Raw genomic sequence first — 14,582 nt, forward strand, 5'->3', positions numbered from 1 at the left:
AGAGCGGAAAGTCAGGATGCTGATTTTTTTTCCCAGCAATTTTCCACTTAGCAGAGTCATGTGCTGAATGTGGAAATCGGGGATGGGACGAGGGGGGGATGGGATTCTGGGGGGGGGGGGCTTCTTAACATTCTTTCTTTAACACACACAATAAGCTCCATTAAAGCCGATCCTATAGGACCCCTTTGTTGCATCCACACGCACACACACACACACACACACACACACACACAAACACACACACATACACACACACAGACCTGTTGAGATTGTCCTGTCTGGGAAGTTTGCAGGGGTGGCCGGCCAGCTCCACGCTCACGAGCGACGCCTTGAAGCTCTCCGTTTTGTCGAAACCAAAGTTTTGACCGCAGATGGTCACCACGGTGGAGCCACGGAGAGGCCCGGATGACGGAGACACCTGAGGAAACATATTCCCATCATTCACAATGGAATCTTTTTCATTCATTCAATACCAGTGACGGTTAGAGACGTCAAAGATATTAACTGGGTTGGCAGTGAATGAGTTATGGTTTGAGCCGGCACGTTGGGGGTCAAGATTTGGATCCAGCAGTTTTTGTCCAAATACAGTCATTATTAATTTGTGGATAGCATCTTCAAAGTCTCCAAAAAGGAATGTGCGTCAACATCAATCTGAAATGTTTGAGTTGGATGAGATTGGCTTGTGCAGGTGTTGCTAATGTGTTGAATGTTAGATGCACATTCCGTCCCAGAAAAGAAGATGAAAAGTGTTTTCCCAAGTTTTTTTTTTCTTCACGGCTGTAAAGAAAGCAGCGGCGTATCCATCTTCGGACGACGCAAGAACAACAACGGCGTCGGCGGGGAAGCTCCGTCTGAGCTGGAAGCGGGCCACGGAATACTACTTGATGGAATACTGTCCAAACACTTCCACAAGCGGCATTCCGCACGCCGGTCATCTGAGACGGTCGGGAACAGACTTTGTGACGGCATCACGCCGCTTTCACAGCACTCGACACACATCAAACAGACAGCCCGGGGTTTTTTTTTTTTTTTTTTTTTTTTGGGGTGGCTGCCATGGTTACCTTGGTGCGTTATTTCTCCCTTGTGTTGCTTCTAAGCACAGGTAAAAAAAAAAATTCTGAAGTCATTGTTACTCCCAGGTGCAGGCTACTTCCTGTGGCGGTTACCTTGGTAACCACGGGAGCGCAGTAGTCCTGCGTCCAGGCGGAAGGGGCGTGGCACTGGTGGGCTCGAGTGCAGCGGCCGTCGCACCAACCGCACTCGGTCACCCGCGAGGACAGCAGACAGGAAGTGCAGGAGGTCAGCTGACCGCAGCCCGGGCCAATCAGAGGCACTTTGGTGATCTGTCCGAAAAAAAAAAAAAAAAGACATTGAAAAATTGTGCCTCGTGATCGGAACGTATCCGATTCATTTTAGAACCTCAACGACATCACCTTGTTCCCGGTGGCCACGAGCAGAGCTCCGCCTCCCCGGCCGTCGAGCAACGCCGTCGAGGACGTGACGGGTTGCGAATCCAAGCGCAGGTTGACGTGCGGCGAGGCCAAGCGGGAGAAGCGTACCTGGAAGAGACGGCAAAGTTACGCGTGACCGATCGGAACCACGTGAGAGGCTCTTCTCGACTTTCGTGTGTGCTGTGTGTGTGACAAACACATTGAAAAGAAATATGCCTTTTGTGGACAAAGATCTTATGTTTGGGAACCGGCGACCTCTCGACCACCTGCGCAAAACGACAAAAAGATGGCGAGAGTGTCGTTCATTGTTCAAAGCTGTCAGCTTTTGCTGGATTTCAGTTTCCTGCTCGCGCCGACTCCCCGCCACCGCGCTCAGGAAACATTTCTCCCTTCGGCTTCGCTCTGAGTCCACTGTGGGAATAACACAGCGGTCGCAGTGTTTGTTCGGCAAACATCAGCACCCCCCTCCGCGAGCCCCCCCCCCCGCCTAATACAATAAGCTGTAATTCACACCACCATTAACTCCTCCAGGCGGCCATTATTCTCACTGTTGCAAAAGCTAACGTTGAACCGCTGGGGAGGTTGCACTTTTGACAATGTGTGTGAGAATGAGGAAGTATGTAGACAATCACATCCAGACAGAAAACCTCCCCCCCCCCCTCCCCATCACACAAATCACCAACATTGTGAAGGTCCCAAACTTGACCCCTAAAATTCACTCACTAGCTACATTTTTTTTTTTTAATTGATCAAGATTGCTTTTAAGAAAATGGAGGATTATTTTTTTTTTTTACGATTTAAATCCCAAACTACGACTGAATTACGATACTATTTGCTGACCTGTATACATCAGATGACCTGAGAAGGTGAATGAGCTGACGTGTTGGCAAAGCACAAGCGAGCTGGGAAGAGGCGACAGCTGCATGGAAAATGGCGGGATGGCATAGCCAATGAGAGAAGGCGGTGGGGTGCAAAGAGGGGGGGGGGGGTTCACGCTGATCGGCACGTTAATGGCCGAGCGGCCGTCTTCACCGACACGTTCCCTCGCACGACATTCTCAACTCAGCGAGGGTCCCGTGCAGCTGTTGCTGTGTGTTTTTTCTCCAGCAGCTGTCCTTTCAAATGAAATGTCCATCTATGCCACGCAGGGGCAAAAGTATTGGGACAAACAAAGATGCAAAAGATAAAATAATCAATCAGAGGTCATTTGGATTCGAAGCGGCTATATGAGCTCATTTTGGATATTTGGAAGGATTACTTCTGCAGATTTTGATTTGGAATTAGAAGAACGTGTACTTGACAAATATTTGACGCGGGTTTGCGGGAGCTTTTTGTTTTGGTCATTGAGTGTGGGAGGGGCATGTCGGCAAGGTTTGGCGGTGACAGTGTGGGAAAAGTCAGGCTCCTAAGCCAGTTCCACAAGGCAACGTGAAATTTGTGTCTATAATAAGTAGGTCCACAAAAAGAGTCTTAAGAAGTCAAGCCTGAAAAGACAGAGGAAGTCTGACATTTTGGTTAGAACTTGACTAATTATGCAACTTTTTTTTTTCCTTCTTGAATATTTTGGAATTTCTGCCTCAGAGGCTAATTGCACTAAATTGGTCATCAATTGTGAGCTGACCCACAAAAAAAATGTCTGTAAAAGCAATGACTGAAAAGACAACCATTTTGGTTGAGGCTAATTTGTAGGGACTCTTTAATGAGAACATTTGAAAACTTCCTTCCCTTAAAAACAAGTTTTACTTATTCCACATGATTTTGTGTTGTGACTTTTGCAGGCTTATCTATGCTGAATAGACCCAGAAAAAAAATCGAAGAAGTCACGCTTAAAAAGCCCTCCATTTTAGCTACTTCCAGCAGTCTTTCAAAGACAAACTTCTCCAAGAAATGTTTATCCTATTGCTAGCAACTGAAGCACGTCCAGACAGATGGGCACCACTGAACATTGCATGCGGCCACGGCATAGCAGCAAAAGTTTACAATTTACCGTGCACGACTCGACTCAAACTTTAACAACGGTGACTTGTCCTTCCTGACTTAAATACGTTAAAACGCTGAAAGAAAGGCAGCAGGTGCGAACGGCAACAAACAGCTGCTCTCTTTCTGCACGCTACACGCCAAACATGGCGTGAGTGGCGCAATACGCCAGCCTCACTGAGCAGATGTCAAGCTGAGCCTTGTCATCCCTAAAAACTTTTCTTTTTTTTTTTCCAATGAAACACTTTCCAACTTGGAAAGTCAAGCCCCTGGAATGAAAAGCTTTCAATCAAATATGCTGAGCACTTGACCGTAGAACTTCTTGGAAATACTAACCCCCAGCAATGTCTTCTCCGGCCCTCATAAACTCACGCCATAACGAGATGAGAACAGGTGTCTCCCTTCCGTCCAGATACATTAACCCAAGAACTCAAATTTGGACGGCGGTTCTTGCGGTCCAAACACACAATGGGCCTCATTTCCTAACAGTGATTCCAATCGGATCGTTTTAGCACCCCAGTACCTGAATGAGGCGTCCGTCGGCGGTGCCCAGGAAGGCGACGGCGCGTCCGTGGACCGGCAGCACCTTGATGGAGGTCACCAGGGTTCCCGTGAGCTCCTTGTGCCAGTACTCCAGACGCTGGACAAACTGGGTCACCTGCAGGCGGTATTTGCCCTCCTTGCCCTCGTGGATGCCCTCGTGCGGGTCGCACTCGTCGGACGAGGTCTGCGTGGAGACGACGAGCATCAGACAAAAATCGAAGATTTGCAAAATTCTTTCCAAACAATTTTTTAATCACTCAAAAAGAAAGCGAAGCACTGTTATGTTTTTTTTTTCCAGGCTCACACGTTGCTCTTTGACATTAAAGCCCGGCATATCATCTTACACCCGAATGGCTGCTGGTGTTAAAAAAACGAAACCCAATCATGTTACCGTTGTAGTCGGAACAATAGCGACCGGTTAAGTGTGGGGTGTTCAATGTCTGACATGGGCGCCCCGCGGTGATGCGAACACGGTGACGGAAACTTTGGACCGGCGCCATCAATCAAGTCACATGACAAACCTGAGAGAAATATGAGATGCACAGGTGCAGTTGAACACACCGTGTGAAGACCAGATTTACATTTGTGAATGCTTCATAAAAATTCAACATAAAAGGACCAAGAAGTCATTTGCATTTTGCTGAAGGCTTGCCCGCCCGGCGTAGATCAAGGGTTCTTCTCGTACCTGTTACCCCCCCCAAACCATGCGTCGGTGCCGAGGTCATGATGCAGTGAAGCTGAGAAAACAAGCAAAGCTTTGGTGCGGTCAAGCGGTCAGGTCAAGGACCTTAAGAGCTCCCCTTGTGGGTCATTAATGATTAATGAAAGCCGAGGCCCACCGCTGAAGGCCATGACTAAACACAAAGAGATCAGAAAAGGGGGCGGGGGGGGGGGGGGGGGGGGGGGTCTTTCTACATCAAACTTTGGTTCTGTTCACTGCGTTCGTTGGACGCTCCAGCGGGCGCAGACACAACAAGAGGCTAACGGGCCAAAGCCACGCTCTCAGACAAGTGGCACTCGCCGGGGGAGCGTTGCGGCCATTTCCCATGATGCATCACAGTCCGGCACTCCGTTACGAGCGCAGCTTGATGAAAGACGAGCTAAGCGGGGCTTAGCGAAGCTCGGGAGGCCTCACACAACCTCCCCCAATGTATGAAAGTAGATAGCTCTTAGTCTGATATTATATCACAAGGACTGGCGAGTTGTTAAAAAAAAAAAGACTCAGTGGAAACCTTTAATGTCTAGAGTGGACAACAATACGATTGATTTTCTCACACAAGATGGCCGTGAGTGGCCATTTCACTGCTCTAGCAGCTTTTCATCCTTAATGTAAATCTTGACCTGTAGTCGGGTCCTATTCCTAATGATAAAGTGCTAACAGGCTAACAGGTGTTATTCTAATATAGAGCAAGATAGCAACCTGAGTATGCTAAGTGCTAAGGCAGATTTAGCACTTGATATCTTCAATTAAGAATATGCTAATGGTATGCTAACATAGTACAAAAAAGCTGGCTACTTGAGTAGCAAAAATCCCAAAATAGAACCAAAAGGAATTTCTATCTTGCCCCATAGAGGGCCACTAATGAGAATGCTAAAATTTGAGAAACTATCTGTGAAAGATAGCAACGGGTGTAGCAGAAGAGCTAAAAATATCGATGCAGATTAGCATAGATATAAAGAAAGATAGCTAGCTAAACAAAAGTCCTAAGAATGAGAATGAATCAAATGCTAAAATGCGTAAAGTATAATAGGTATGCTGAGGGTCTTGGACAAAAATAAAGTTGGTGCCAATGGAACCACCGGTATGAGTGACCTTTGAACTGGGGACCAGTGAACTGGAGCGGTTGTTAGCTTGAGGGTGTGTGTGTGAAAGTGAAACGACTGCACGTGTCCACCTGCACTCCCTCAACACACGTCCATCTGCAACTCGACTCTCGGAGTTGTACATGCACATTTGTTGCGGCACGTGTGCCGCCATTGTCACCGCGCAAGGGTCAGTGGAGAAAAGCTGACAATGAGGCGACTGCGCCTTGCCCGATGGCGCCCGTGCAATCCTCGGCGACCCAACTATGGCAATGTGGCCTCCTGAAGACAGCAACGACCAAATGTTGCTCATTTGAAGGATTTGGTGCGAACAAGCTTAATTACATGGCAACCGCTTGTTGCTAGGCAGAATTCAGAGAACACAAGCACTTTTGCCCCATTAATTAGTCAGTTATTTGTTTAGCTATTCTATCTGTTAGATTGTACGTTAGTGAGCTAGCTCTTCGCCAATTTTTTTTTTTTTTTTAAATAAAATATCACTTTTGTTAGCGGAATGTGATGGATGTGTACGCCCTGCGCCGAAACGAAAGATGCTACAGTCACGTCATCTCACGCCAGGAAATGGATCGCTAACATGTCGAACACAAATAGGGTGCGCCATCATTTTTTATTCACGATGCATGTGTAAGTGTACCTAATGAAGTGGTAGGTGAAGAATATTGTAGCTGCTGCAGGGACTCTTGGGTATTCCGGAACTTTTCCATTCGCATATTTTCCGACAGCACGGAAGCAAATGAACAATGTCAGCAGGTCACTGACAAAAAAAAATGGTTCTGCTTGGGAGCGCCGGAATCTTTCTGAGGGCAGATCCATCAAACGCTCCTCAGCCAAGTGCAATCCTTCATTTATTCACTCGTTCATTCATTAATCAGAGAAACATGTGATTGCCATTAGAAACATCTCGAAAAACTATCCCGGGTCCAAACGAAGGAATTTTTTCATGACAAGTCAGAACTATAGCAAAGAACCAACTGCCGGATGCAGAATGAAGAGCCAGATCTCAGAACCACAAGTGAGATCCAGAAGATAGAACCGGCATGTATAGTCAGAACATGTGGAGATCAGTTCCAGAACCGTGTTATACAAAGCGAGCGGAATGTGTTGGGTCGTGTTCTTTTTATCGGATTTTCGCACGTTCAAAATGAATCTTGTTTTTTAAATTTTTTTTATTTAATATAACATAGTTTGAGTTAGTTTTAATTTTTCAAACAACATTTTTGTTTTTAATTTTTCTCCATTCATGAAAATGTATCTTCAACTATAGCTATATTTCTTATTTTTTTGTACAAAAAATTTAAGCTTGGATCGTGCTTATGGAAACGAAGCCCAGAACCGCTGAATGAGTTTTTGTTTTTTGTTTGTTTTCCTCCCAGACGTGTATATTTGCATGAGGTTGCCTGGAACTCATGTTTATGCAAATGAAGAGGCGGGCTCAACAAAATGCAAAACATAAAACTGCTTTTTCTTTTGTGCGCTAAATTCTGGTGCTAAATTATCCAATACATAACAGAAAAACTAAACATGTAAATAGTTTTAAATTACACACAACACACACACACACAGGGGTGCTGGCATTGTGCTGGGATTACGTTGGAATGAGATGTCTGCAGCAGATGTTTGCCGGACTGTCAAAACATGCACCCATGTGACCTGGGACCCTGAGACATCCCGAGCGTATTGGATCAGATAGCGGTCAGACCCATAGTATTTGAGAGTTTGCCGATTATTCGATTATTTCAAACTTGCGGTTGACCAAATCAAAAATTTCATAGCAAAACAGTGCAAAGTCCATGAAGAAGATTAAAAGACACAGAAGAAAAAAACGTGTTGTTTTAATTGCGGCTTCATCTTCAAGGCAACATTTCCATCATTTTCCCATGTCGTTTTCCCACGTATGTGTGCGTGCGTGCGTGCGTGCATACAGCCATGCAAAGCTTTCAATTGGTAGTTGGAGTAGAAGCTCGGCGGCCAAAAGCCTGCACGCCGAGCTGGACTCTGTGATTAGAACGTTTTTCAAAGGGCAGGGAAGGACAGCCATCCCGTGTCAGCGAGAGGACGACGTGACGGGGGAAAAGAGCAAAAGATTGATTTCGTGTTGGAGTTTTGGCGATGGTTACATCTTTATTAGTACCGTACTTTATTATTTCATGTTGAACCACAAACAGTTAACCTTTTAATTATTCATCCTAATTGGTACCTCAAAACCTAAATTTGAACCCCAAAACATGAAGCGTCTGTTCATTTCCCAGCGAGGCCGACAGCTTGCAACTTGACCGCTAAGCATGTTATCAAGGGGAACAAAGATAACACATTTGCCCGTTTGTTCTTGGACAACACGAAAGAAAGCGAACACCCGGGTTTGATCATTAACCAAACGGAGCCGCGTTGTCAGCTCATGTGGAAAAAAAGCCGGGAAATGCCTGCGGACACGAGAAAATTGGAGAAAAGTGTAGCGGAAGTGTCGAAATGTATCTTTTGAACAATGACGTCAACAGCTAACAATGGATCGGAGAAGCTGCGAGATCGGAGAAATTGGATTGGACGCTCATTGTTTATCTACACTATAAAAAGAGCCGTAATAAAAAGAAAAAACTATTATGGATCAATAAGGTAGTGACGCAACTTTATGGGTTAATCGTTTAACCCAAAATGGTGGCTCAAACGGCAAACCAAAAAAACAACCAAAACAGTTGTGTTGTTTTGTAGTGTATTGATCTGACCCAAATCAAGTTGTGTCAGTTCCTACTGGACCAATACTGGGTTAAAAATATTTTTAGAAGGTACCCATTATCTTTTAGTTTCCATATTCGTCAAAAGCATCAAATTACAAAAACTCTGCCCTCTAGTGGCTATAAGAATTATAGCGGAAGACGTCAAAAATGGATACTGACAAGTGCTTTGAATTCCCGACAATGCCAGAGCATCACTTTTCTCGTCTTGGATCAAACTAAGACTTCACACCATTTTATTGCGTAATGTCACATTCACAGGAGCCGTTATTTTCCAGCATGCTCATGTAGCGTGACCCATGATGGATGCAAGATGGGATGAGTGGAACAAAAACAGGGACAGGACAGGGCAAGACGGGATAAGAACATTCATTCTTTAGTGCCTGCCGAGGAACCGCCCGCACCGCTGCCCTGTCGTCAACGCTGGCACGGCACGTCGGGGCATGCTTGGATCCAAAACCGAAACGCCTTAGCAACAGAGCACCCCCCACTTTTGCCCTACAGAAAGGAGCTTACGTCAACTCAACCTGCAAATTAAACATTGAGCTTGTCTGCACCGCTGCTTTGAAGAAATTCGAGAATATTTACAGTTGAGAGACTCAAATTCCAAAATTTGGTGGTACCATCACACTCCAGCAAACTAAGTCGTCTTGGTTAGTCAGCAAAAGCAACTAAAACGCCTCATCAAATTTCCACGACTGGTACACGCAATAAGTGGTGCGCGCTTCGGGGTGGACGCACCCCCCACGTAGGTTTTCCAGGTGTCTATGCGATGACTATAGCACACTTAGCTTAGCTCATGAATGAGATAGCGTCTCAGCAAGGAGCACACCTGCTTTCCAGGCTCAAAACTCAGAACTCTATTGCGTAGACATACATATTAGACTAATTTTTATTGTTTCGAGATTCACTCGTGACTCTTTGAGGACCAACAGGTGCAAGCTTTTGTGTCCGAATGTGGTGGGAACTCAGACGTCAATAAAATAAAATAATAAAGAAATAAAATTCCCAATTATCCATAGATGTGCCTTTAAAAAAACATTCTCTTGTCCCGTGTGGCACAGAACGACAATGCTCCCAAAAGTCTTGCCCAAAAAAAAAAATTAAAAAAAAAGGATCCACGTCCACATGTGAGGTCAAAGCGCCTATCCGATTAGCATGGATCGGAAGAAAAAGCAGCAAATGCTGATTGCTTTTAAATTCAATCTACCGACTGATTGATCACACGGCGCCACGCAAGCTAGCGGCGGCACTTTTTGAGCGACGGCCATTTTAATTTGGCCGCCCCCGCTTTTCACGACCAAATAGACAACACATTGATTGCGCGCCGGGCGACCATCATTTCTCATTATGAAAAAAAAGACGCAAGCACGATTGTGATGTATTGGACTGCCGTGGTTCCTAATTCAATGAAAAGCACATAAGAAATATGAATACACATTTGGAGGCTTCACTTTTGACACTACAATTGCACGAGTAGTAAACTGTTTAAATACCCCCCCACCCTAAAAGAAATTGAGTCTATTTTGAATTTGTACTATTTTATTAGTTTCTTTTCCGTCTGCTGTTTTCATTGATTTGACCTTTTTTGCCTTTATGCGGCTGTTGCCCCACCATCCAGCAATGTGTGAGTCATCATTAAAAGCATCCCTCATGCCCTCGAATTAGGAGCTTCGCTGGCGTTGACAACCGCCACTTAAAAAACTTCAAAGATGCTCTTTCCCGCTGCGCTTTCAATGCTCGCCAGATTTCTACTGGGACGTTTTTTTCCACTTCGTCCAGCAAGAAAAGCAACAAGAAAAAAAAAAAAAAAAAAAAGACCAAAATAAGCTTGTGCACGCTAGAGTATTTCAACTGCAGACAAACGTGATGAATTTATGAGTCTGCTTATCATATCTGAGTCAAGCGGCTTACCTGCCAGCTGCTCACCTGAAGGCTCATAAACACAAATTGTGTGTACTTGTGCCACCTTACGTAAAACTCTGGTACAGATACTTGGGCCAAAAGAATAATGAAATGAAGCAAATTGAGTCCTTCAAAAACAGTTGCAGTCTATCTATCCCTCTTTGCATCCACCCATCTTTCCCTCCCTCCGCATTTCTGTCATCTCCAGGAGCATCAGTGTTGTTGTTCGCAGCCGAGGCACAAAACTTGACAAAAAGTCAAACAGGCCTCACAGTCAAAACACAATAAAAGCTCAATAAATAAATAAAAGTTAGCGGGACGTCGTTAAGGTGAGCTAGCAGAGCGGCAGGTGTTCAGTTTGCTTAAGAGGAACTTGGACGTAAAATCCAACCGTTGATATCCTTGTAATGTGTTTACGAGATGAGAGGCTGTTACCGAGGATGGCCTCTGGGGGCAAACCGTCAAAAGAGTCCTCGTTGGAGGCCACGCGACTGATTAGAATAATACCCAAGAGTGCAGTTTAGCAAAGAGCCGGACAGCTAACAAGCTAACGTAAAGTCTACACGTGATTATTGATCGAGTGTTTGATGGATTTGGGGGTCGGGCGGCTGAAGGGTTGTGCCGTAAATGTCTACTGTAAATAAACAGCTTTGTCAATGGTATTGGAAACCCCCCCGGACCCTCATGACAGGGAGTCCTCCGGGTCACATGATCGATCCCGAAAGGAGCGGTGAGCTTTGACTGCGGTCTGTGATAATTTGTCCTAAAATGGACGCTTTATGTGAGCAAAGAAGCGGAAAAAAAAAAAAAAAAAAGGCACCAGATAAGTGCACCAAATATGGTCGGTAGAGCGAACGGCGTTGCACTTTGAACTGGCGCTTTCATCCATCCACACGCATCTTAAGCGGAAAAATTCCTAAATTCCACTCGTGCGATCAAGGATGAGATCCCGGAAGATAAAAACGGCTCTAAAAAAAAATAGGGAGTCCTCTTGAGCTACAATTCGGCGGCACGTAAATAAGTGTTAAAAAAAACAAAACAGCAGATGACTATGGACCTCATTTGCATCCATTTTGAATCACAACATTTCCATACTGCAACAGCAACTTTGAAGCTTTTAAGAACACTTTGCATCAAGCATGCACGTCTTGGAATTATCAAATCATATGAAAGCCCGAGTATCTCATTTGATCCATTCATCCATTGCTGGGAGGGCATTTTGCCAGTAGCACGCGTGCGGGGTCACTCACCACGTTGTAGCAGGCCTTGCCGTCGGAACCGGTGAAATGGTACGGGTCCACCGTGTTGCACTTCTGCATGTACATGCGGAACATGTTGTTCAGGTGCTTGATGCTCATGACGCACACGGCCGAGTTGGCGGTGGGCTCGTTGGAATCGGCCTTGCCGCGGGCGAAGGCGGCAAAGAGCACGTCGTCGCCCTCCTCCACCTCAAAGAGAAAAATGTCAACCACAAAAACAAATGTGAGCACACGCAGAGAACCAGGCTACTTAAATTCATTAAAAAAAAAAAAAAGAATGAACAATCAATACCTTCAGATGGCGCTGCAGCTCCACGTCGTCGCCCACCTTGGTCACGTGCGCCGCCTGCAGCAGGTTGAACACCTTGTCATCTTGGGCCGAGCGCCGCCGCCGCTTGTCGGTGCTGATACACTCCAGCGGCATCTCCACGTAGCGGCGGATGACCAAATCCGAGGAGCACATCCTCACGATGCGCGTGTGGAACGCCGGCGAGTCGCGGCTCACTTGCTGCACAGTCAGGAAGTACGTGAAGGGCCCGCTGTGGAAGGAGTGAACGTAGCGCAGGTAGTATTTCCCTCGCAGTGACGGGATCAGATCCATGTGGGACAAACTGGAGAAGAAGGTGAACCCGTCCTGGCTGGTCTTCATCTTCCTCAAGGAGATAGTGCGAGGCCGGGCGGGACCATCGGCCGGCTTTCCCGAATGGGGAATCTCGGAATTGCCGGCGAAGAACACAATGATGTTGCTCTCCACGCTGAGCACCTGCGAGCTCGACGGCCCGACCACCACGTCGGCGTCGGCCGGCGTCCCCTCGCCCGGGCCGACCTTGTTAGCGAAGCAGTAAACCTGTTCGTCCACCGTCTTGGGACTGTTGTCCTCGTCCAGCACGTGGCGGCGGCAGACGCCGTTGTCTGCCGAGCCGCAGCTGTACAAGCCTTTGTCGTACATCTTCTCCACCACCAGGGCTAAATTGCGGTTGTCCACCTCGCCGACGGCGCCGCCGAACCCGCAGGTCTCGTTGGAGAGCAGCGGCCCCGTGCGGTACTCGGAGAGCTTGGTCAGGTTGGGCGCCAGAGCGTAGATTCGGTTGACGGCGCCCACGTAGACGACGCCGTCCAGCGTCACCATGTTCTGGACCGGGAAGTCGGCGGTGAACGTCGAGAGACGGTGGTCCGATGAAAGGTTGACCTTGGATGACTCGGAGGGCCCGTTGCACTGGCCTTGGGCGCCGGGCAACCACAGGGACCACCACAACACCAAAACCACGTGCAACATTTGCAGGAAGCACAGGCTCATCCTGAAGACAAACCACAAACAAGTTAGTGGTACACAAAAGTGGAAAGCAAAAAGAACCACAAAAAAGTGGGAAAAAATGGATAATTGGAAGTTCAAAACAGTGAAACACAACAAGACACAAAACGGACAACAGAATAGTTGAAAACAAAGTAGGACATTAAAACAATGGCACAAGAAAAATTACAACACAAAAAGTAGAACACGGTACGAGAAGTTGAATGCAAATCAACACAAAAAAGTGAAGCAGAAAGAGCAGAACCATAAAATGGATTACAAAAAAAACTCTATTAAAACAGTGGGACAAACATAAAAACAGAACAGAAATAAATGAACGACCGACAAGTGGAAAGAAAATTGTGGACTGCAAAAAAATAGAATGCTAAAAATGTCAAAGGGCACAAAGTGGAACACAAAAAGTGGGCCACCAAAAAGTAGAACACATCACCCAAAAAAAAAAAAAAAGGAGCATAAAAGCGACCAAAGCAAAAATGGAACAAGTGTGATGGTGGGATGTTGTTACAGTGTGAAAGCACGCGCGTCAACATCTCGACTTTGCTGTGTTCTGTGTGAAACTCGCAAAACTTGAGAATGCTATCGTTTTCAGAATGCAGTGTGGAAGGGGTTCTAAGACAGCCAGGCCTCCGGGGAGCATTACGATAAACTCAATTAAAAGCAGAGGCGGGACGGACCCTGGTGGGACATGATAAATCACTCGGCGACTCAATAGCGGCACGCGGGGTGGGTGAAAGGCGAGGTGGGTGAGGTGGGGGGGGGGGGGGGGGGATTTGCGGTGCTACTGTAGAATTTGCAAAATGCTGCTTGAGCTTGATGTGGCTGTGACACATGCGGTGGTGTGAAAGGCATCAAAACAAGAGAAGCTTTTGCATGAGGGATGCAGATGAACTCTGTCACGATAAAAAGGGGCTTCATATATTTTATGGGGGTGGGATGGGGGCGGGGGGATTATAGGCCCCTTTTTGATTTGACTAAAATATTGAAATGTCAAGTGCATGTGAACACAAACAAAATCACAAAGTCCATTTAGGGGAAAAGAACGGGGGGGGCAGAGGGTCCACTGACAAAACAGACTAGTGATTATTAAAAATAATACTAAAATATTAAACAAAATAAAATATATTTGGACCAAAAAAAAGAACAAAAAAGTTTTAAGTAAGATAAAATGCATCTTTTAATTTATATAGTAGATACTGTATGTTAAGAGAAGGGCAGGGGGGGGGGGGGGGGGGAAAGGATAAAAATCCTCTTTATAAACTGAATCCACCAAACTCCTTTTGACATTGACGACATAAATTTTCTTGTGGGCAACTTTGAGAGGATCATAGAGGAGAGGAATCACTTTGACTGCTAAAGCGTGAATGAATAATGGTATCGTCATAAAAAAAATGTGTGTGGGGTGCACCTGCATAAAAAAAACACAATGGTAGTAAAGTAAAAGCACAAAAGATGTGAAAAAGTTGCAAATTGAAGAGGAAAGTGAGTCATGCAGAGTACACACACACACACACATGCACTTGCATGGCAAGCAAAGGCGCACGCACACACACGCGCGAGCAGACAAAGCCAAGTCAACAACACG

At 46.1% G+C, this 14,582-nt stretch overlaps 1 protein-coding gene across 3 annotated transcripts in view; it reads right to left on the bottom strand.

Annotated features, from left to right (window-relative positions):
* The window catches only part of met (MET proto-oncogene, receptor tyrosine kinase), a 29,707-nt gene that overhangs the window by 11,126 nt on the left and 3,999 nt on the right, over positions 1-14,582 (bottom strand). For all 3 annotated transcript variants that reach the window (XM_085914181.1, XM_085914182.1, XM_085914180.1), the window contains 6 exons: positions 11,981-12,986; positions 11,680-11,877; positions 3,952-4,155; positions 1,434-1,559; positions 1,167-1,343; positions 261-418 (listed from right to left, as the gene is read on the bottom strand). In XM_085914181.1, the coding sequence (XP_085770307.1) occupies positions 261-418; positions 1,167-1,343; positions 1,434-1,559; positions 3,952-4,155; positions 11,680-11,877; positions 11,981-12,985 (1,868 nt within the window). In that variant the 5' untranslated portion in view covers position 12,986. The remainder of the gene's footprint in view (positions 1-260; positions 419-1,166; positions 1,344-1,433; positions 1,560-3,951; positions 4,156-11,679; positions 11,878-11,980; positions 12,987-14,582) is intronic.

The sequence above is a fragment of the Syngnathus leptorhynchus genome, chromosome 6, assembly GCF_054491065.1.
Source record: "Syngnathus leptorhynchus isolate UIUO chromosome 6, UIUO_Slep, whole genome shotgun sequence".
In the NCBI taxonomy this organism is placed as follows: Eukaryota; Metazoa; Chordata; class Actinopteri; order Syngnathiformes; family Syngnathidae; genus Syngnathus; species Syngnathus leptorhynchus.